We start from the raw sequence: 23,319 nt of genomic DNA on the forward strand, positions 1-23,319 counted from the left end.
CTTATACTTGCTGGTTGTCCTTATACTTGCTGGTCTCCAAAATCCTTATGTCCTACCCCAGTGTTCTCTGTTTGAGATTGTTGCTCCTCTGTCACAGCTTATTAGAAATCGTCACTCTTTTTTGCTGCAACCTGTCTTACCACCAGCGGTATAGAAAGCAGTGGACCCTGATGAAAATAAGTTGATTGTACAGAAGTGGATGAATCTGGGGCATGTGTCCTGGAGTCAGATTAAACAGCATTTGTGTGTGTGTGTGTGTGTGTGTGTGTGTGTTGTGTGTGTGTATTTCAACATACAGAAACTGACTAAATTTTTCTTTAAAATCCACTTAAAAATCTGGCAAGCTGTTAGCTTTTCTTTTCTCTGACTTCAGTTCTTTGGCTCTCATATTTTTATGTGACTTTACTTCACAAATTTAAGTGGATCAGCTTGTGCTCCCTGGAAGAAGGAAGCTGGCACTCTGCCGACTGGGCTGGGCCTTACTAAGTTTCAGTTTCCTTTTCTCTGAGTCACCGAAGCCTCCACATTGCTGAAGAATTTTTTGCTCCTATCGTGTGTCTGCTTAGCTGTTCAGACAGAGCAGCTACGCTCCACTTCAGTCCTTGTACAGATTCTACAAACAGGTAAATGAGTTGCTGCTTTCCACTTTTCCTAGCTACTTGCAAATTATAGTCTTCTTTTTTTAATTAAAAGAAATCCTTTAGAATGGAAAACTAGTCAATGATTTTTCTTGCTGTCTGTTCATCCTTGGTTTACTCTTTCAATGTATAATGTAGAGTAGAGAAGAGGAACAAATGCAAGCTTTGTGACAGTATGTGTTACCCATTTTTCAATACTTATTGGAAAATGTATTTGATTTTCTGCTAGATCGAGAAGTATGGCGGTGAGAACTCGTTTGACATGGATGCAAGAAAAGAATCTGCAAACTTATTTTGGAGGAAAACAGTTTACCCTTCTCTATAAAGCTAGTGTTCATGAATTCTCTGCATATGATTTGTTTAAGAGATGCTGTGATCAAGGGCCGATTGTGGTGGTGATTTATAAGGACCACTATGTTGTTGGGGCATATATGAAAACAAGTTGCAAGAAAGAGGAGAAAATTCCCATCGTCCTTTTTGCTCTTGAAGAGAATACAATTTCAGAATGCAAAATAAGCTCATATGTACCAACTGAATTGTTTTATGATGGTAGTGGAAGAAGGAATGACTTAGAATTCCACATAAATATGAGGAAACAAGTGATGACTCTGAACTTAGATACAAGTGAAAAACTTCGATTACCTCATATGCAAGCTTCTCCCTTTCAGGAATGTGAAGTTTTCCGATGTGAAGGTAGGTTTAATTAGATAACCTTATATAGAGTTCTCTCCTGAATGTTTGGAGGATTTGAGGTGACCCATTTCTTTAAGGAAGAATGTCCTTGTCTCTGGGTGACCCAGACTGAAACCTGGCTACACATTGTTTGCTGAGACACAACCATGGTCAAAAGGAGCATATACAGAGTTTTCTGGAGGGTGTTTGTGTGGGCAAAGGGTAGGGGAAGGGGAGGAAAGGTAGAAGGAGAAGAGAGAGAGAGAGAGGGAGAGAGAGAAAGAGAGAGAGAGAGAGAGAGCAAACTTGAAGAGGGCTGCTCTTGGAATGAAACCAAAGCTTGAACTTCTCTTGATTCGTTCTAGATCCTGCAGTTTCCCATTATACCCATTATATCAAAAGACCAAAATTAATTAATTTATTTTTCTGTGAGAGGACATTGTTTCCAATATCTGCTGTTATAAACAGTGCTTTTATATAATATCTTCATGCATATAACTGTGCATACAAGAAGTTACTTCTTTATAGTAACTTCCTGGAAGTGGGATTGCTGTTTAAGAAATAGTTACATTTGCAGTTTGACAGACACCTCTCAAAAGCTTCAGTTGTCTATACTATTCCCAAGAGTGTTATAGAAATGCCTATTTCCCCGTCTTCTTGCCTTTATTTGATATTATCAAACTTTAGAATATTTGCGAATTTGATGGTCAAGGAGGGCTTTTCATTTTCTTTTTTGCTTATACCTGATTACTCGGAAGTCTGTGTGTATCAACCATTTACATTTCTTCCATGAAATAGTTATTTATGTCTATCCATTTAAAAGAAGAAACCTGGGAATAACTCTCTGAGTATTTTCATGTTCCAAACTAATTGTCTGTGGTCTTCATACTTGAATTATTGTCAGAGTATGTAATTCTTGAATCACATTTTATTGTGGGGGATTTTGTAATGTTTTCACAGCATTGATATTGCTGTGGAAAACACAGGTACAGACTTACTTATTTGTCTTTGTTGTTTCTCTTTGAATGATTTGATCTTTTTTCCTGGCTGCTCCAAACATTAAAAATTCTTTTGTTGATGTCTGGTAAATTTAATTGGACGTGTGATGATATTGAGCATCCTGGATCAGTTAAGTAAACTTTTTATTGAAGTATAACACATAAACAGAAAAATGCACAATTGATAAATGTACCAATTAATAAACTTTTATAAATTAGACGCACTAAGGTAACCACTACTTAGATGAAGAAATAGATTATTACCATCATTTCAAAAGACTCCTTGCTGATTCTTTCTGGTTATTGCCAGCCAAAGATAACTATTACTTTGGCTTGTGTTGACACTAATTACTTCTTGTTTCTGAATTCTATATAAATGGAATCATATCAAAATATGTATTCTTTTTTGTCTGACCTCCTTCATTCAACATTACGCTTGAGGGACTAAACTAAACAAGGTAATGGATTCTAAAATCAGACCTCTACAAATCAGGTATCTCACCCAGTATAAAGTTTTACTAATAATTTCAAAGATAAAGATAATCAGAAGTCTCAGAGAAGGCAGAAAGGGTACAGGAATATTCTATGTGGCTCCTAGATCCTTCTTTTGCATATTAGACATATGCTTTCTGGCTAAAAACAACCAGCAGGATTTTATATTAAAGTTTATTTATTTACTTTGAGAGAGAGAGAGAGAGAGAGAGCAGGGGAAGGGAAGAGAGAGAGGGAGAGAGAGGAACCCCAGCAGGCTCCACACTGACAGCTCAGAGCCCAATGCAAGGCTTGAACTCATGAACCGTGAGATCAAGAGCTGGACACTTAACTGACTGAGCCACCCAGCCGCCCTACCAGCAAGATTTTTAAATGAAGTTTATGGGCCACTTTACATATTGAAGAGTGGTTAAGTTATGGAACATTGGTATGTCAGTGCTATGGATCAAATGTGTCCCCAACCCCCCCCCCCACTCCCCCACCAATTCGTATGTTGAAACCCTAACCTCTAATGTGACTATATTTGGAGAAGAAGCCTCTAAGGAAGTATATAAGGTTAAATGAAGTCATAAGAGTGGGGCCTTAATTCAATAGGATAAGCATTCATATAAGAAGGGGACACCAGAGGGCTCGCTCTCTCCACATGAACACACGAGAAGAGGTCATGGGAGAACACAGTGAGATGGCGGCTACTACAAAGCAAGAGAAGAGTCCGTGGAATTAAATCTACCTTGCCAGACAGTGATCGCAGACTTCTCAGCTCCCAGAACTGGGAGAAATACATTTCTGTTGTCCCAGTTAATGGTATTTTGTATGGCAGCCTGAGATGACTAAGACAAGCAGCCTACATGACATTTCCTATGAAGATGTGCCTCATAAATCCATAGAATCTGTACTTATTTATTCTAATTAATCCTTAGCCAGGAACATCTTATTAAGGGCATTCAAGAGGTACATCCTTTCCTTGTAGGAAACATCATTAGTCTATATACCAGGAGGTAAGATTATTAGCAAATTTTTAAGGAAGTTAGGCTGGGTCATTTTTCTCTTTTTTCCTTGAGGGTGTTACTTGCTACAGTGAGTGAATGTATCTCAGGCCAGCTGCTTTAACTCCTACCTCTCTACTGATTCATCATATTATTGTATGTTGCACTAATTTGTTCCTTTTCATTTTCATATAGGATTTCATTGTAATGATTCCATCATACTTTTTCTTAATAAAATTACTGCTGGTGGACATTTTGAGTTTTCTAGTTTGAGGCTATTACAAATAATGCTGCTGTAAACAGTCTTGTACATGGTTTTTTGGTTCACATGTACACATATTTTTGAAGAATGTAAATATAAAACTTCAGGGTCACTGGAAACATATATGTTTGCTTCAGTGGACACTGACAGAGCTTTCCAACATAGTTATATCAATTTTACCCACCACAAGAAGTGCATGAGAGTTTCTGTCACTTCTAAATTTTTCCCAACACTTTTTATTGGTTATATAGTATGTAGTCATTTAGGTATGTGAGCTGTAGCATGACATTTTGTGAATTTGGCTTTCTTTGATTAGACTAGTCTGTAATTTATTTTATAGTTTAAACCAATCCATTACTATATTAATTTACCCTTTTCTTAATTTACAAAATTTGTCTTGTGTTTTTGTTAATTCCTTCTTATATTTCTAATTCCGTTCTTATATTTCTTTATTCTTTTCTGTTTCTCTTTTTTATTTTCAAAACTTTCCTTCTTTCCTGCTGTTAATGAAATGTATCTTTAGCACAAGATTGATATAAAGTGTTTGTATTTTTGTTATTGTCAATATATTTACAATTTTGATTTTTAATTTCTTTTTAGTGTTAGGAGAGTGATTTGTAAAATCCCAAGAGGTTGGTTTTCTCTTTGCTTACACTTATTCTTTTCTAGTTTTATTATATCATAATAATTGTAGGTAGTCTTCACTATTTTTACTTTGGTAATTTAAAGAGGTTTTCTTTCCATACATATAGCCTTATTTATTTATTTTATAAAGAGAGTGAGAATGCATGGGGTGGTGGATAGAGAGAGGAGAGAGAGAGAGAGAGAGAGAGAGAGAGAGAGAGAGAGAATCTCAAGCAGGCTCCATGCCCAGTGCAGAGCCCAGTGCAGGGCCTGATCCCACTACCTTGGGATCATGACCTGAGCTGAGATCAAGATTCAGATGCTTAACTGACTGAGCCCCCCAGAATCCCTATATATAACCATATTTATGACTGTTTCACATAGTATTCCTCTTTGGTAGTGTAGAATTGCCAGCATCACTCCTCCTGTTCCTTTCAGTTTTTTTAATCTAAATTAAAAAAATGTGTATTTATTTTTGAGAGAGACAGAGACAGACAGAGACAGAGACAGAGACAGAGAGACAGAGACTGAGTGGGGTGGGACAGAGAGAGAGGGAGACACAGAATCCGAAGAAGGCTCCAGGCTCTGAGCTGTCAGCACAGCGCAGGGGCTCGAACTCACAAACTGTGAGATCATCACCTCAGCCTAAGTCGGACGCTTAACCTACTGAACCACCCAGGTGCCCCTCATTTTAAACCCACCACCACAGAATGTTTCTTCACAGGAAATAAATACTTCTTCACCTAGTCTCATTGGTTCAAATAAAGTCCTCAGCTGACTCCTGAACCACTCACTGTGCTCTGATTGGGTAGGGATGAGTTCTACATTCTCTTCAGAGCTAAGAAGAAAATCAATTGGACTGGAAGTTCCAGGAGCCCCAGTTGCAGATACTAGGTTTTGGAGAAAATCTGGTGTCTGTGGGTTTTTTTGTGTGTGTGCCTCTGTATATTTTCCCTTTCAGACCTATTGCATTATGGAGAGGAACTATCTTAAAGTATTCCCACTCTTTCCCTGGCCTGTCCATGTCTCTTCGCTTTGCTTCTCTGATTCAGAAAGTGTCCCAGTTCTCATTTCCAGTGATGGAGCAAGCCACATACTACTGCTGGGTAACTGGGTGAGAAAAGATTTGTAGACAATCTAGTCTTACAGTGCCCACCTTGCCTCTAGCTCTAGATTCTGCAAATGACATGTTTAGGAGATTTGCCATAATTTTTTCCACTTGCTTTCATTATACTGCACTGTTATCACGGAAAAGCTATTTTTGTATTTTTCCCTAGTGAATGCATTGACATTCATTCAGTCAGCCAGTCATTCAACAACTTGTAATTTTCATTTTTCTTTGATTATTTCCCTAGATTTGTTGGACAGAAGGACTCTGGAAGGAATTAATGAGTAAGTCAATGTTCTGTTACTCTGTTAATGATCTTAGACTTATTCTAAGTTCTGTCAATAAATCAGTAGCACAAATTATAACAGATAACTTGTGGATTGTGAAGAATAAGCTGTAACTATATTTATAATCATAAAACTATTTGATAATACTAATGTTAAAACAGAAAGAACACCGAGGAGGGGGAACATTCCTAATGCTTTTACATATGTGAAGGAAACTAATTATTTGACTGCAAGTCTACACTTTTGCTTAGAATTTTTGCAGTTACCGTTTCCACTACTTTAGGGAATTGCCTTGGAAGTGGTGGTCGGTAGTTGGAGAATACTTATAGAGCTTTAAGAACATGCCAGAAATTATTACTTCCATAAACTCCAAAAGTCACATATTATGCTGTGTTTTTCAAAGTTTATTACTGGTAAGTTATTTTCATGTTTAACATAGCTCATATTTAGCACTAGTTTTGTATGGTCTGGTTGCTTAAATCTGAAAGGTTGTATGTCTGATTGACTTTAGTTACAAGTGTTATTTTTCTTCTTTTTCAGTAGGATGCGAAGTAGAATAGTTTCATGCCCTTTTAATAGGAAAACAAGTTGCTAATAGAAAATAAATGATAATATATAAGAAAAGAAAACAAATTCTAGAAAAATTTATGGTAAGTTCTTGTGACCTACCCTCATTCAATTGTTAACATTGTCTTGTCTGTACAGGCTCCACGAGAGCTTATTGTCAGCCGTGAACACTTACAAACCACATAAAAACCTCGTTCCCCAAGTGCGAATTCTGCTGCTGGGTCCGACTAGAGCTGGGAAGTCTAGCTTTTTCAACTCAGTGAAGTCTGTTTTCCGAGGCCATGTCACACACCAGGCTCTGGTGGGCTCTGAACCAACTGGGGTTTCTGACACGGTATGTCCATTCAGGGCCACTCAGCCTTTGCTTCTTTGGTCCAGTTAATTGGGTTCGAAGTCTTTTGTGATCAACTTCATTACGTGTAGACTTTATCTCTGTTTGTAATTTTTAAAATCTTATTATTTTTTAGTGTTTATTTATTTTTGAGAGCTAGAGACAGAGCACGAGCAAAGGAGAAGCAGAGAGAGAGGGAGACACAGAATCCGAAGCAGGCGCCAGGCTCTGAGCTGCCTGCACAGAGCCCAGTGCAGAGCTTGAACTCACGAGCCGTGAGATCATGACCTGAGCTGAAGTCAGATACTTAACCGACTGAGACACCCAGGCACCCCTCTGTTTGGAATTTTTTAAGAAGTGTGCTCTTAAAGTTGCTTTTTCTCATCTGCAGTACAGGACATATTCCATTAAGGATACGGTGGATGGCAACTTCCTGCCTTTTATTCTGTGTGACACAATGGGCCTGCATGAGAGAGGAAAAGGGCTGTGTGTGGATGACATAGCTTACATCTTGAAAGGCCACATTTCTGACAGATACCAGGTATGATTGGGCCAATCACTGCAAGATTATAATTGATATTTAAAACGTTTATTTTTGCTCACTCCGGACAGCAGCAAATGCCGATCTAATTTGATGCATCATCTTTTATTTTCTTCAAGTGTACCCATTCAAGATCATTTGCTTCTTCTTGATATTTTATTTTACAAAGAATTAAAACACGCAAACAACTCTTCTATCATAGCTGTTATAACAACTCTGAATGCTGTTACATATTCAGCTGCCTTGGGCTACATGAAACACAAATCCAACTAACATCAATTTACTAACATTGGTCATTTTTCTTATGTAATAGGAAGTCTGAAGGTAGGTGGCTTTGTGTCAGTGTGGAAGCTCTCTGAGGTTATTGAATTCAAGGGTCTTTCTAACTTTCTGTTCTGAGACCCTCAGCATGGGGTGCTATGGATTAAGTATTTGTGTCCCCCTAAAATTCACAGGCTAAAGCCCTAATCCCCAGTGTGATGGTGTTAGGAGGTGGGGCCTTTGAGAGGTGATTAGGTCATGAGAGTAAAGCCCTCATGAATGGGATTGGTATCCTTATAAGAAGAGACCTAAGAAAGATGAACTTTCTCTCTGCCATATGAGGACACAGTATGAAGGTGGCTGTCTACAAATCAGGAAGGAGGCTCTCATCAGATACTAAATCTGTCAGCACCTTGATCTTGGAATTCCTAGCCCCCAGAATTGTGAGAAGTAATTTTTGTTGTTTAAGCTACCCCACAAGGTAACTTATTATAGCAGTCCAAGCTAAGACATGGGGCTTTCATCATTATGCTCTCCAGATGTTCATACTGAGCCTTGTCAGTGTTCCAGGCAAGAAAGAGGAGGAGATTAGAGTGAAAGCCACTTGAGCCTATCAATTTTTGTTTTAACTTTCTAGTCCTTTTATTTACTTATTTTTAATGTTTATTTATTTTTGAAAGAGAGAGAGAGAGACAGAGTGCAAGTGGGGAAGGGGCAGAGAGAGAGAGGGAGACACAGAATCTGAAGCAGGCTCCAGGCTCTGAGCTATCATCACAGAGCCCGACATGGGGCTTGAACTCATGAACCGTGAGATCATGACCTGAGCTGAAGTTGGATGCTTGACTGACTGAGCCACCCATGTGCCCCATAACTTTCTAGTCCTTTTGATAAACATTTAAATTTTGAATTAATCATTAATTCACCTTGTTCCAAATGATTAGTCAATTGGGTCAACATCTTTTGTTGAATGTCTTTGCATCTTTTCCCTACTAAATATAGGGATTGGTTTTTATATTCTCTAGCTTGTTCTATTGAGGCATTTATCAATTCCTTTATGATATTCATTTTGTTACCATATCACTTAATTGTTTTAATTACCATAGCAATCAATAATGTCTTAATGTCTCACTGGACAAGTCATATTCATTATTTCGTGTGTTTTTTTTCTTGACTATTTTCACGATATACTTTTCCAAGTGAGCCTGTTTGTGTTTTTTTTTTTTGATTGTTTGTGTTTGATTTGTTGGTGCTTTGATTAAAATTACATTAAAATTTTATACCCAAAGTTGTTTTACATCTTTACGTATCCAGTGTTCTTATCCAGAAACACGGCATGTTTTATTGTTCTATTCATGCAAGGGCTTTTCATTCTTTAGTGTAGCATTATCTTGTAGAGGTAAAGCTTTTTTAAAAAATATTCTTTTTTTTTTTTAAAAAAACAACTTTATTGTAGGGAATGTTAAATCTATGCAAAAGGAGACAAAACGATTTAATGACTTCTCATTTACTCAGCTTCAACAACCTTTGACTCATAGCCTATCATCTCTGTCTATTCACTTTCTCTTCTCCTGTAGTATTTGGAATCAAATTTAACATGTCATAACATTTAATCCATAAATGCATATACATTTATCTATGTAAGGATATATACCTTTTGTTATAGATAGCTGTATACCCTTATCATATCTAAAATTAATCATTATTTTTTAATTTATCAACTATTACCCAATGTCCAAGTTCCTAATTGTTGTATAAGTAAGTATCATGCTTTTAAAAATTTTGTTTAAGTTTATTTATTTTGAGAGAGTCAGAGACAGTGTGAACAGAGGAAGGGTAGAGAGTGAGAGGGGGAGAGAGAGAGAGAGACAAAGAGAGAGAGAAGCCCAAGCAGGCTCTCCACTATCAGCTCAGAGCCTGACACAGGGCTTGAACTCGTGAAACCGTGAGGTCATGACCTGAGTTGAAATCAACAGTCAGACGCTTAACCAACTGAACAACCCAGGTGCCTCAATATCATGCATTTTAAAAACAGCTTATTTGCGAATGATTGAAATGAATTTATTCAGACTCTTAACCTGTACATTCTGCCTCTATCTCTTTTGGTGTTTTTCCTTGTAATGTGTTTTTTTGTTTGTTTGTTTGTTTTCTTAGAAATCCCATTGTTCTGTAGACTTCTCCATAGTCTCAACTTTGCTGTTTGCATCCCTTGATGCAGTTTCCTGTGGTCTTTTGTTTTCTATGCACCCTGAAAATTGGCCATTGAGTCTAGAAGCATGTTCAGATTCAGCTTCCACTTTGTAGAGGGGCTGTGCTCTTCCGTGAGGAGACACACATTTTGTTCTATTTGATTCTTTTTGCTTTTCTAATAATGTCAATATTCATTAATGTTCAATGCCTAGATTCATGTGTTTATTAGGGTGTGAACATGTGATATTCTATCTTCATCGTTCTTTTTTTATTTTATATTTATTCGATGAGGAGATAAAAGTCTCCTCATCTACTGTTTGATTACCTGGTGGTACAGTTAACATGGGAGAGGCAGGATTTTTTTTCTTTACTACAAGCTTCTGAAACCGTAAGGTGGTTTCTTTGTATCTGCCAATAATGACCAGTGATTATTTTATTATCATTATGAACCCCTGAATTGAACATATTTAATGTGTTTCAATCCTGTGCCATTTTCTCCATACTTATATTACAGTTAACATATCTGACCAGTGGGAGCCTCTACAAGTTATATCGTGAGTCCTTTTGACATGAACCTAAAAACCTACTATATTCCTTGATTTCTGGTATGAGAGATGTCCAAGCCACATATTATATATTTCTAGTGCCTGATTTTGAGTCAATTATTTCTCTAAGAAGTCTTGGTTTGGCTTATTAGAATTGTTATTGCTACATGGTTGGTCATTGATTCTTGCCATTTTTGGTGGACAGAGGTAAGTAATAGATCTTTTTATGATAAGGTGCATTATAAATTCATATAGAAACTTCTCTTTCAAATTCAGTACTAGGTAGTTTTTACTTAATCTTCTTCTGTCTTGCTTCTCTATCTGCTTTCTCTCAGAGTCTCTATTCTCAAGGACTCCAGAGATGACAGAATGTCATGTCACAACTCATTTGCTTTCTCTCACAAAATATTCACTGTGATCTCAGAATATAACTCTAATAGTACCGGGGTGCCGGGGTGCCGGGGTGCCTGTCAGTTAAGTGTCCAACTCTTGATTTCAGCTCAGGTCATGATCTCACGGTTTGTAAGATCGAGCCCCATGTCAGACTCTGTGCTGGTACTGCAGAGCCTATTTGGGATTCTCTCTCTCTCTCCCTTTGTCTCTGCCCCTCCTCTGCTCATGCTCTCTCTCTCTCTGAAACAAACAGAAAAAACAAATTCTTACAGTACCATAAACAGTTTAATCATAACCACTTTTAGAATAATATTTTAGTATAATATTTTAGTATAAATATAACATAATCATAATCAAAATCGGAAAGAGTTTAAAATTTGAACCAGATTATTTATTTATTTAAGTTTTTATTTATTTAAAAATATTATTGTATTTTACATTTGGGGTGTATCAAGTAGTAGGAGTATACAAATTACTGTGCTTTAAAGTCAATCAGAAAAAACATAAATCAGAAATGGTCTCTCTTTGTGTAGTGAGGACCCCCAAATGGAGGTAAAAGTTCATTTTGTTGATTTTAATTTAGGGATGGGTTTTTAAATTAAATTATGTTTTATATTTATGTTTATAATTTATATAGCTCTCTTTTTCCTGTTTGAATATATTTATCTTACACTAGACGTCTCCATTCATTTTTATTCCCTACCAGACCTCTATAAACACATGAGTTTGTGACTGCTGCTGTATACATTCTCCAAGCCATCATAGAAAGTACACCAAAATTCTGATCAAAAGTGTGGAACCCACACTTAGTGGTCAACTAAAATTTGCCCAAACCACATACAATATATTTTGGTGTACTGAAATATAGTTTTAAACTCAACTTTACAAAATAATGTATATTCAAAGAATTCATTTTCTTTCTCTGCCCCTTCAGATACATTTCTCCCCTTTTCTTATAAGCAACCATATAAAAATTTTTCATTTACTTTCATTTTTTTACTATATAAGAAATACTTACAGATTCCTGGTTCCCCTCTTTTTAGAGAAGTCATGAAATACTCTCTGCTATTGATATGTTAGACTTTTGCCACTACAAATAGTGCTGAAATTAATAGGCTTGTACATACATCATTTTGTATTTTTGCCAGTATACATGTGGGACAGATTCCCAGCAGAGGGATTGCTAGTTCAAGAGTAAATGCATCCCATTTTGAACTACTTTTCATCCTTGGTTTCTGTGTGATGATACCGGATTTCTTTCTGTATGCTCTCACCTCCGCCTTTGCCCACATTGCTTCTATCTAGAACACTGTCTGCCATACCTTTATTCCCTTTATCAAACTCCATGTACTTTGTAGCTCCCAGATTATGTGTCCCTCTGTCACAGAAGCTTTACCTGCCTGCATGAAAGGGTTGATAGCTACTTGCATAGACTGTCTTCTCTGCCAGATTGTTATTCTCATAATATTAGAGACTTGCACAGTGCCTGATACATCGTATGTGCTCATAAATATCCATAGAATTAATGTGTTGCATTTTGTTTATCTTATAGTTTAACTCCATGAAACCAATCACACCAAGTCATTGTAACTATATTCACTACCCGTTGCTGAAGGACAGAATTCATTGTGCGGCATTTGTGCTTGATATCAACTCTGTTAAATACATCTCTCATGAGATGATAGCAAAGATCAAAGAAATTCGAAGGCAATTGATAAAGTGTGGTGAGTCTCATTCCACTTTACTACTAAGGGTAATATATTAGACTATATTGTAGAACGGTTTCAGAACAGGATGAAAAACTTAAGAAATTGCATATGTGAATCTTCCCTGGCCCATCAGTGCAGTTCAATCAAATCCAGCACTTGATAGTGTTATAACTTTGTGCAAGTGAGTTAAACTCTCTACGTCTTAACTTCTAATCTATAAAATTAATATGATAATAGCACCTAACTCAGGGATTTATTATAAGGATTAAACAAATCAACATATATGAAGAGTTTGGCACAGTTCTCATTACCTGCTACCACTGTATCCTAGCATGAATTTATTTACAAAAAGTTCTAGATTTTCCCTTGAGCCTTAAGTGATTAGAAATGGAAAACAGTATTTCAGTAAGAAAAAGCATCAGGGAAGTAAGATGTTCGGTAGGGAAGGGACAGTTAAAAGTCTTAGGAGAAGGTAAATAGGATTAGAGAATTAGGGTGCCCCATTCTGTCTTTTCTTGGCCTTATCCATTCTGTCTGGGAAAGAGCAAGTTTACCACACTTCTAACTTTGATTAAGTTAGAAGCATGGAGTGATTTACTTGCTCTCTGAAATTTAAACCCTTGCAAGGGTGGTGTGCAGGGCGATGCTTGCTAACATTGTAACAGAAGACCAACTTATTTGGGATGCTTTGACACATTCTGTTGCCTTCTTGAGGCCTTTTCTCCCCCATCTTGTTTATTAGGTGTCTTTTCTCTAGTCTCCATGAAAACAACTGTTTGGAGAGGAAATGAAACCTATCACCAACACTGTAGCATCAATTTTAGTTATCTCGTCCAAGAGGTGGTTTCATTTGAAGTCTCATACCACGGAAAGCCTTGAAGGGAATTTCCTATGTCAGAGGAATTCTGAGTACTAATGAGTAGTTAGAGGGGGGTATTTTTGAAGGGTGATGGCCCTTCCCAAATATCTGGAATTGCTTCATTGATAGCCTATTGCGTAATTGATAACTGATTAACTGAAAAGTACTGATGCTGTCTATAATGATCAAAATGACACATATCTGTTTGACCTAGGTATGCCACATGTGGTTTTGCTCACTCATGTGGATAGCATGCAGCTGATTACAAAAGGTGACCTTACAGACATATATAGATGTATTCCTGTGAAGCACAAGGTAATGATGTCCTTCTTTGTAGACACACTTTCTAGGATATGTCACTATAATCACATGATATTACTGTGTGTAAAAATAAAAATGGACACCTACTGAACTTAAGAATGAAAACAATTACTTGGATAATTCAAAATCATATCCCAAGATTTAAAAATTAAATATATATTCATCTTTACATGGACAAAGATTATTCCATTTATTATAATTTAATTCAGTTAGGTTCAATTCAACAAATATTTATTGATTACCTTTCATAATCGAGTCAGTGTGCTAGTCTCTAACCAGACACAGATAATTAAAACAACTTCCTTGCACTCAAAAGCTTACAGTTTTATCAGTGGAGGTGAGGGTATGGGGGAGTCAGAGGAGAAAAAGATGACAGAGTATGATTATGACAATGTCATGAAGTGACTCAAAATAAAATTGAAAGATTAAAGGAGGAAAATATTGTGTTAAAGTGTATGGGAAAGATTTCATTACTGGAGTGTCACTGAGAAATAGCTTTCAAAGAGAAAGAGAATTTCAGGAGGTGAAGAGACAAAAAGGGGAAAACATTCAGGCCATGAAGATAGCATAAGTCAATACAGCAGTGTGTAGGGGGAGCATGGAGTCATTCAGTTTAGTGGAGGGCTGAATCCTTGTAGGGGGAGATAGAGTATGAAAGTTATATTTGCATGAGGTGACTTTACTTAATGATGTGCATTATAGGGAATCATAACAATTTTTTTCTCTTCTTTTTAAAAAAAACTTTTAATTTAAATTCCGGTTAGTTCACATACAGTGTAATATTAGTTTCAGGTGTACAATATAGCAATTCAAGACTTCCTATACATCACTTGGTGCTCACCCTAACAAGTGCCCTTCTTAATCCCCATCACCTATTTAACCCATCTCCCCACCGGCCTCCCCTCTGGTAACCATCAGTTTGTTCTTTATAAATTAGAATCTGTTTCTTGGTTTATCTCTCTCTTTCTCTCTCTCTCTACCTCTGTGTGTGTGTTTCCCTTTGTTCATTTGTTTTGTTTCTTAAATCCCACATATACATGAAATCATATGGTGTTTGTCTTTCTCTGACTGACTTATTTTGCTTAGCATAATACATTCTAGTTCCATCCATGTCATTGCAAATGGCAAGATTTCATTCTTTTTGATGGCTGAGTAATAGTTCCATATATATATATATATATATATATATATATATAGTATATATTCTTTATCCATATATCTAGTTTGATGATATATCCATATATATTATAGATACATATATCCATATATATGGATCTATAATATATATATCCATATGTATATCCATAATATATATCATATTATATATATACATATATATACATATATATAAGATATACTATATCCATATAATATATATACATATATATACACACATATCTTATATATATACATATATATACATATCTTCTTTATCCATATATCATTTGATGAACACTTGGCTCTTTCCATAATTTGGCTATTGTAGATGATGCTACTATGAAGAGTAGTGATGTAACCAAAGTAAAGCTTCATAAAATTTAATTTGCCACCCACATGCAGAATAAATCAGAGTCAAAAGGAACCTGGACTTGGGAATACCAGTTGGGAGGATATAATGATAGCTAATATTTGTTGAGTACTAAATATGTGATAAATTTTCTTATTCAATACATATAACAACCCTGTGAGATGGGTACTGTCATTACCACATTTTATAGATGAGAAAACAAAAGCACAGAGAGTAAAATATTTGCCAGTGTTTTTGACAGTGCTAAGAAATAACAGAACCCTATTTTGAATCTGGGCAATATCATTCCATAGATAAATTAGTTTAAGCACAAATTGAACATCAATATTAAACTGGTCTAGGAAAACTAGATTAATCCTGAGAATAACTTTTAATAGGAAACAGGGAAATTATAGACTCCAGCATAAGGGTATTAAAAATGCTTCAATTTCCAAGTACTTTATACAGAATCATTAGTTCCTTTCAATTTCTAATTCATATGGAATCTACTATGTGTATTCTTGATGAAAATTAGCAGTGATTTTGAAGACTCCTTGTGAAGTTCTTTAAGAAAGTACTTTATGGGACCAGATCTCTATCTTCATTTTCTCTAACAGGAACACTATTGCCAAGCTCCTGCTTTTTGTTATTGCTTTCATAATGTGTATTGACCTAAAATAGTATTTGTCACTGTTTCTGTATTGCAGTTAGAGGCAGTCCACAAAAAACTTGGATTTGCTCTTTCTGATATGTTGGTGGTTAGTAATTATACCTCAGAGTGGGAGTTGGACCCTGTAAAAGATGTTTTGATCCTCTCTGCGCTAAGACATATGCTGTGGATTTCAGATGACTTCTTAGAAGATTTGACCGCTCAAGGAAACAAGAATTTAGTGGTGTAAACACTTGAAGGTATCAGCTGTGTGGCTACTCCCTGCTTGGATCTATTGGGTACCTGGCAGTTCATTGTGTCTCTATGGATCACTGTCCTGTGAATGGTCCTACTCTTTAACTCACTGGCCAGATGTGTTTTTCTTTCCCCTCACTTTTCCTGATTTCCCACCCTTAGGGGTATATCCCACAGATTTGTACTACTTCTCTTTCTCCTGTCTTAAGATAGAATCTTTGAAATGATGCACTTCTGTCATTTGTACTGTTTGAACATCCCAAGCTGTATCCTTGCCCTCTTCTCTTGAAATGTGTTTTTTGCTTGGGACCCTGATATGGATTGGATCAACATTGTTTCTGATCAGATGTGATCTTTGGTTATATGCCTCTTTTACTTTTTAAATTTTTTAATGTTTATTTATTTTTGAGAGAGCATGAGTAGGGGAGGGGCAGAGAGTGAGGGGGGCAGAGGATCTGAAGCAGGCTCTGCACTGACAGCAATGAGACTGATGCGGGGCTCAAACTCACAAACTCATGAACCGTGAGATCATGACTGGAGCCAAAGTCAGACGCTTAAGCAACTGAGCCACCCGGGCGTCCCTTGATTACATTCCTCTTTCTTGGTACCTACATTTCTGCCTTTTTTGACTTGACTTTTTTGACGTGTCTCCCTCCTCAGAGTTTCTCTTAATGCCATGTAGTCAGGATGGTCTTAAGCCCATGGCAGATGTATGTGCCTTTCAGATTTATGACCTCAGATTTTAGCATTACATGCAGTCTCTTTCAACCTCTATCAACAATATGCTGCACTGTTTCAATCAAAGATCAGACAGAAAGAAGTTTCAATCTATACTCAAATCTTATTTTAGTTTGTGAGAAATCAAATTAGAATATAATATCCTCTTTATTCTCTCTCACTTGCAAACTACTAAGACATTCTCATGCTACTACTAACTCTGCCATCTTGTTTTCTCCATTTCTTCTCTTCTTGATGGGCACATGCACTCCCAAAGGGGAGATTGGAATATTCCTTTTCCTTCTGGTTGCTTTTCCTTAAACCATTAAGAATATTTTGTTTCTCTTTTATCAGAGATTGGAGAAAAGGAATTATCAAGTATGTAAAAGGAGGAAACAAATACGTGAACCCTTCACATACTAGTAATTTTTATCTCATCATTGAAGAGTGAAAATTGAGAAATTAGAAAATACAGGAAAAAGAGAAATAGATGAAACAGAAGGGGCATGTTTTATTTATGTCTGGGATGAAGATGCCCTACAAAATCGTAATACCTGCCAATAACTAGGAGCAGCAAGATTTAAAGCCATTAATTGTAAAAAAAAAAAAAGATTGTGATTTCTTTTGGATTTATTTTCTGTATCTGTGGAAAATGGAAGTTTCTTCTTGTAAAACTTGAGTTTAACTTCAGTGTGCGTGTGTGTGACTTTGGAAAAGTTTATTTAAAAATTTTTTTTTCAACGTTTTTATTTATTTTTGGGACAGAGAGAGACAGAGCATGAACGGGGGAGGGGCAGAGAGAGAGGGAGACACAGAATCGGAAACAGGCTCCAGGCTCTGAGCCATCAGCCCAGAGCCTGACGTGGGGCTCGAACTCACGGACCGCGAGATCGTGACCTGGCTGAAGTAGGACGCTTAACCGACTGCGCCACCCAGGCGCCCCAGGAATAGTTTATTTTAATATAACTTGTCAGCATGTTCTCATCCTCACCCACATCGTCTTATTTTGCCTTCTTATTTTATTTCTAAAGTATTTGAGTGCTCCCTTCAGAAGCACATATACTAAAGTATTTGAGCTTCTCTTTGGGTCTCCAGTTAATGTATTCTTTCCCCTATAGATATTTGTTTGTTTGTTTATTTGTTTAATATCTGAAACTGTCTTCCAGGATGTGACTATTAATATTAGTAAGAGTTCTGGAGGATTAAGACTAACAAGGACTATATTTGATTACTCTGTCAATTACAACTATTTTAGCTACAAGTGACAAAACTCAACCTGAATTACATGAATAAAAAATAAACCATAGAAAAGGCTGGGGTTGAACCAAACTGCCTCAGAAATGGTTGAGTCTAGAGATTCAAAAGGTATTTTCTCTCTCTCTTTCACTCTCTCTCACACACACAAGTGCACACACATGTGTATGCACACACACACAGATATACACCCTCTGCTTCATTCTTTGTGCTTATTGCTGTCATTCTTTCAGGTTAGCATTCTTGATAAATCTTAAACCACCTGAATCCAGGTTTCAAATTGGCATTCACTTAGCCTCATGACCCGAAAAGGAAGAGGATTTTCTTCTCCCGTGTCATTGTGAAATACTCCAAAAAAGGACTGCAACTGATCTAGCTCAAATCGTATATTTGACCTCTGGGAACAATCACTTCTCTTTCCCAGAAGAGAATTAAGTCATAATTGCCCAGGAAGAGTGATATATTATTAGAAGAAGGGAGTATGGAGCGCCTGGGTGGCTCAGTTGGTTGAGGGTTCGACTTTGGCTCAAGTCATGATCTCGCAATTGGTGAGTTTGAGCCCCGCGTCTGGCTCTGTGCTGACAGCTCAGAGCCTGGAGCCTGCTTCAGATTCTGTGTCTCACTCTCTCTCTGCCCCTCTCCTGCTCATGCTCTGTCTCTCTCTGTCTCAAAAATAAATAAAACATTAAAAAAAATTTTTTATAAAAAAGAAGAAGAAGGGAGCTTATTATGGACATGACCACTGTTGGATTAACTGAGCTGGAGAGGTACCACAATATGTATCTTATATTTAGGGAAGTCTTACATCTAGTTTCTCATTTATATTATAAAGAATGGCTTAGTAATAAGTCTAAAATCATTAATAATTACTTTAAAAATCCTTTTATTAAAGTAATATATACACATAAAAAGTACACAGTTCACAATTGTATGGCTCAGTACATTTTGATACTTAACAAACCAGTGAAACTAGAACTCAGATAAGAAACAGAACATCCTACAAGTTCCCTTTATGCCCCAGATATCCACTATTCTGACTTCTAATTGTGTAGATTAGCCTTGTGCTTTTTTATCCCTTACATAATATCATGTACTATTTACTCTTTTGGGTCTGACTTCTTTCATGAGATAGTGTATTTGTTTGATTCATATTATTTACATAGGTAAAGATCATTTATTCTCATCGATTCTATTATTCTAATGTTAATGGGTGGCTCTAATAATTTCCTTATAGGTCAACAATATATTCTATATAGGTTGCATTAAGCTTTTTCTGATTTATAGCTATATGGAAACAAACCATATGATTTTGGGTGTTTCTGATTTTGTATTATAATAAAGATTTCATAATATGAACATACAATGTTTCAATTTGTAAATATAGCTTGAAAATGAGAAGTAGCATCATGAAGAAGTTGACATTATCCTAAAATTAACAAAGTAGTGTTAAGGGTCAAACATATCCAAGACTTTCTTTAAGAAGAACAAAGTGGGAAAACAGGTATAAAGAGTTATATCAAGAAAATGTAAGTTGACTTTGATGCATTGATAAATTAATGGAACAGAACAGAGAGTCCAGAATCAGACTCAAGCATGTCTGGACATTCGTTCTATGATGGGGTAGCATCACAGATGAATAGAAAAACAAACAATTCATAAATGGTCAAGGTCAATTGGTCATCCATATGGGGAAAAAAGCTCTGAATTCCTCACATCATAACCAAAAGTCTACTTTAGGTGGATTAAGTTACTAAATGCTAAAAAGCTTTTAGAAGATAAAATAGAAGAGTACTTTTATTCCTTGGGAGTGAGGAAATATTTCTTAAGTCATATTTCTTAAACAATATACAAAAAGCTTAACCTCAAAAGAGGTGAAAATTCAGCTACATTGAAATCAGTAACTTTTATATTCAAGAAATCCCATTAAGGTAGTGAAAAGACACAGCAAGTTGTGGAAGAACATACAGCTAGCAAAGAACTAATGAAAAGATGTATAAAGAAATTCTACAGATTTAGACGAAAACTGAAATATAAAAGAAAATGAACAAAAGACTTGAAAAGGAACTCTAAAGAAGAAGGAAATTATAATATCCAGTACAGAAGATAAATGTTCTATATCATTAGTAATAAAAAAATATTGAAACTAAAGTAACCTGATTCTTTTTTACTTTTACTGAGATTTAATTGCCATATAAAATGCATATAGTAAAGGTGTAAAATTGGGAGAGTTTTGACATATGAATACATCTGTAAAATAATCTTGACAATCATGATAAGAAATCTTTCTATCACTCCCTACCCCCCTAAACTACAAGTGCCCTTGTAATCCATTCCCTTTATTCCACCTCTTGTTCTGGTCCTCAGACAACCACTGGTCTGCACTCTGCCACTGGAAGTTAGTTTTCATTTTTTAGAATTTATATAAATGAAATGTTATAGAATATGTTCCTTTGTGTCTGGCTTCTTTTATTCAGCACGTTTTGAGATTCATCCATATTGTTGCGTGTGTCAGTAGTTCTTTCTTTTTATTGCTGAGTAGTGTTTCATTGTGTGAATACACTACATTTCTTTATCTGTTCACTTGGTAACAGACTTTTGGATTGTTTCCAGTAAAGGTGAAGACATGCAGGCAGACCTGATGAACTGGCAATTTGACTCCCAATTATGTATCTTAGGGATACTCTTTATATGTGCATTTAAATACATGTATAAGAATTTTTATTGTAGCATTATTCATTATCATCCCAAATCAGAAACAACCCATCAACAGTACTGCTTATCAACAGTAGGGAAGATAATAAATTGATGTATACTACATAGAGTATTTCATTTCATGTAGGAAAGAAAATTAAAGAACAGTTACTATATGTATCAGTATAAATATTGCAAATACAGTATTGACCAAAAGGATAAAGACATGAATTAATATTTACATTGTGAATAGATTTATATAAATTTCACAAAATTTCTAAATAAGAGAGGAAATGATGACTATAAAAATTAAAATGGTGGTTACCTTTCAAGGGTATGGGGTTGTGAAGAATCAGGGGCTCACCTGGTGGTTCTGTAGGAGCGAAAATGTCCTTTATTTTGAACACGGTGGTGGTGAAATGGATATTTGCTTTATAGTTATTTTTAAGTTGTGCATTTGTATTTTGTGTACTTTTCTGCATGTGTTGTATATTTCACAATTAAAACAGAAAAAAATGAGAAATAATGTCACACAAAAACTTTAGAATTAGACAAAACTGGGTCCAGTTCTCTATTCTGCTACATAATTTGTGATTTTTTTAAAAAATCTCTCATTTCTCCATCTTACAGATGACAACAACATAGGTATGCTGTAAGGCTTAGATTAGATAATATATATAACTAGATGATCAGTGTAGGCACTTAGAAACAGACACTCAGATGCTGATGGACATTACCAATCTTGTATAACAACAAACTGATAAGTTACTATGTCTCTCTATTATAAATTTAATTTTATCGTAGTTGAAAACAAAGGTAAGACTTGGACTTGGTAGCTCATGAGAAAAAAAGAGACTGAAAGTCAAATTATCAAAGTTTTTGTTTTTGGCTGTTTGATAGGTGGTTTTAAAGAAAATATACCTTTGGCTTCAAGAGCATGCTGTTATCTAAAATTCAAAATTTGTAATAGCAGATAGAAACATATTAAATGGCTTGGTCATGTATGCCCCCTACTGGCCAATTCTCTACAAAGTAGAAATGATGCTGAAGGTTGAATTTGGAAGCTTGAATAAAAACTGCTAAAGCTTCTAATTCTTTTTTTTTTTTATTAAAAAAAATTAATGCTTATTTATTTTTGAGACAGAGAGCTGGGGGAGAGGCAGAGAGAGAGAGAGAGAGAGAGGGAGACACAGAATCCGAAGCAGGCTCCAGGCTCTGAGCTGTCAGCACAGAGCCCAATGCCGGCTCGAACTCACAGACTGTGAGATCATGACCTGAGCTGAAGTTGGATGGTTAACTAACTGATGCACCCATGTGCCCTTACAGTTTCTACTTCTTAAAAAAACTATCACAACAGAAAAAGTTTTAAATGTCTAATTTTGTAAAAGGTTTGCAAAATTTAAATAGAAGATAATTTTCTCCTGGTGCTGAAAATGTGGTAGTATTTGAAAATGCTGTGTTCTGTTCTGTTTTGTTATTTCTGGCATTATGCTAAACTTATTATTTTTTATCTTTTTGTTTTAGTTTATTTATTTTGAGAAAGAGAGAGAGAGACAGAGTGTGAGAGAGGGGAAGGACAGAGAGGGAGACCCAGAATCTGTAGCAGGCTCCAGGCTCTGAGCTATCAGTGCAGAGCCAGACGTGGGGCTCAAGCCCATAAGTCACAATGTCATGATGTGAGCCAAAGTTGGACACCCAACTGACTGAGACACCCAGGTACCCCTAGACTTATTATTTATTCATATTTGCATTTTAAGGTAACATTAATGTGTTTTATTTTAGCATTTTTGTTAGTCTGCAGAATAGAAATTTGAATATATAATACTTACGGCTTATGATGATCAAAGAACACACAAAATGGGTACTTTTGCCTTTTGCTTTTCATAAATGTGATCCCCAATTACATTACTTTTGGATAATGAAGTCTTGAACCCACTTCTACATGAGTTAATTTGCACAGGGAAATCCTAGTCCAGTGGAACAGGAGAAACATTATACTTCAAGTGTCATGTTCTCTCAATTTTAATTTCTATTTGATTTAGGATTATTATATATGAAACAAGGGTTTGCAAGTTAGTTATTATAGTAAATTGCCACAAAAACATTAAATTAAATATGACCTGTTTCCCTGCCAATGCTGCCTTCACAGAGATTAACAGTGGATTCCTTTCAGCCACATAGTACTGAGTGCAAACTTCTTAGGGTGGCATTCCTAATCTGGACATATTTGATCTCAAACCGTAAAACCAGAGCTGCACTGAGTGATTTACTCTTCTTTACTCTTTTATGCATCTTCCTTTCCCCACTTTTATGCATCTTCCTTTGTTCATACTTTGGGGGCAGTTACTTAATTTCTATTTGCCTTGTTTTCTCATCTGGTACATGTGGCTACTTTACCTACCTCAATTGTTTTGAGGATTAAATGAGAAAGTATAGGTAAAGCACCTTTTGAAAAGTGTCTGAAA

The 23,319-nt window shown here is 36.0% G+C and overlaps 1 protein-coding gene across 2 annotated transcripts; it reads left to right on the top strand.

The window, feature by feature from the left end:
- Positions 1–539: 539 nt before the first annotated feature.
- On the top strand, positions 540–17,599 carry IFI44 (interferon induced protein 44). 2 transcript variants are annotated; one of them, XM_030324381.1, is made up of 9 exons: positions 540–623; positions 868–1,331; positions 6,028–6,064; positions 6,773–6,968; positions 7,357–7,506; positions 12,445–12,616; positions 13,675–13,775; positions 15,996–16,197; positions 17,264–17,599. In XM_030324381.1, exons 2-8 carry the CDS (start codon positions 878–880, stop codon positions 16,185–16,187), a joined length of 1,302 nt encoding a protein of 433 aa, XP_030180241.1. In that variant the 5' UTR covers positions 540–623; positions 868–877; the 3' UTR covers positions 16,188–16,197; positions 17,264–17,599. The 2 variants fall into 2 exon arrangements, with proteins under 2 accessions (XP_030180241.1, XP_030180242.1); XM_030324382.1 differs by lacking the exons at positions 13,675–13,775; positions 17,264–17,599 and having other exon boundaries at positions 15,996–16,128.
- Positions 17,600–23,319: the final 5,720 nt, after the last annotated feature.

The sequence above is a fragment of the Lynx canadensis genome, chromosome C1, assembly GCF_007474595.2.
Source record: "Lynx canadensis isolate LIC74 chromosome C1, mLynCan4.pri.v2, whole genome shotgun sequence".
In the NCBI taxonomy this organism is placed as follows: Eukaryota; Metazoa; Chordata; class Mammalia; order Carnivora; family Felidae; genus Lynx; species Lynx canadensis.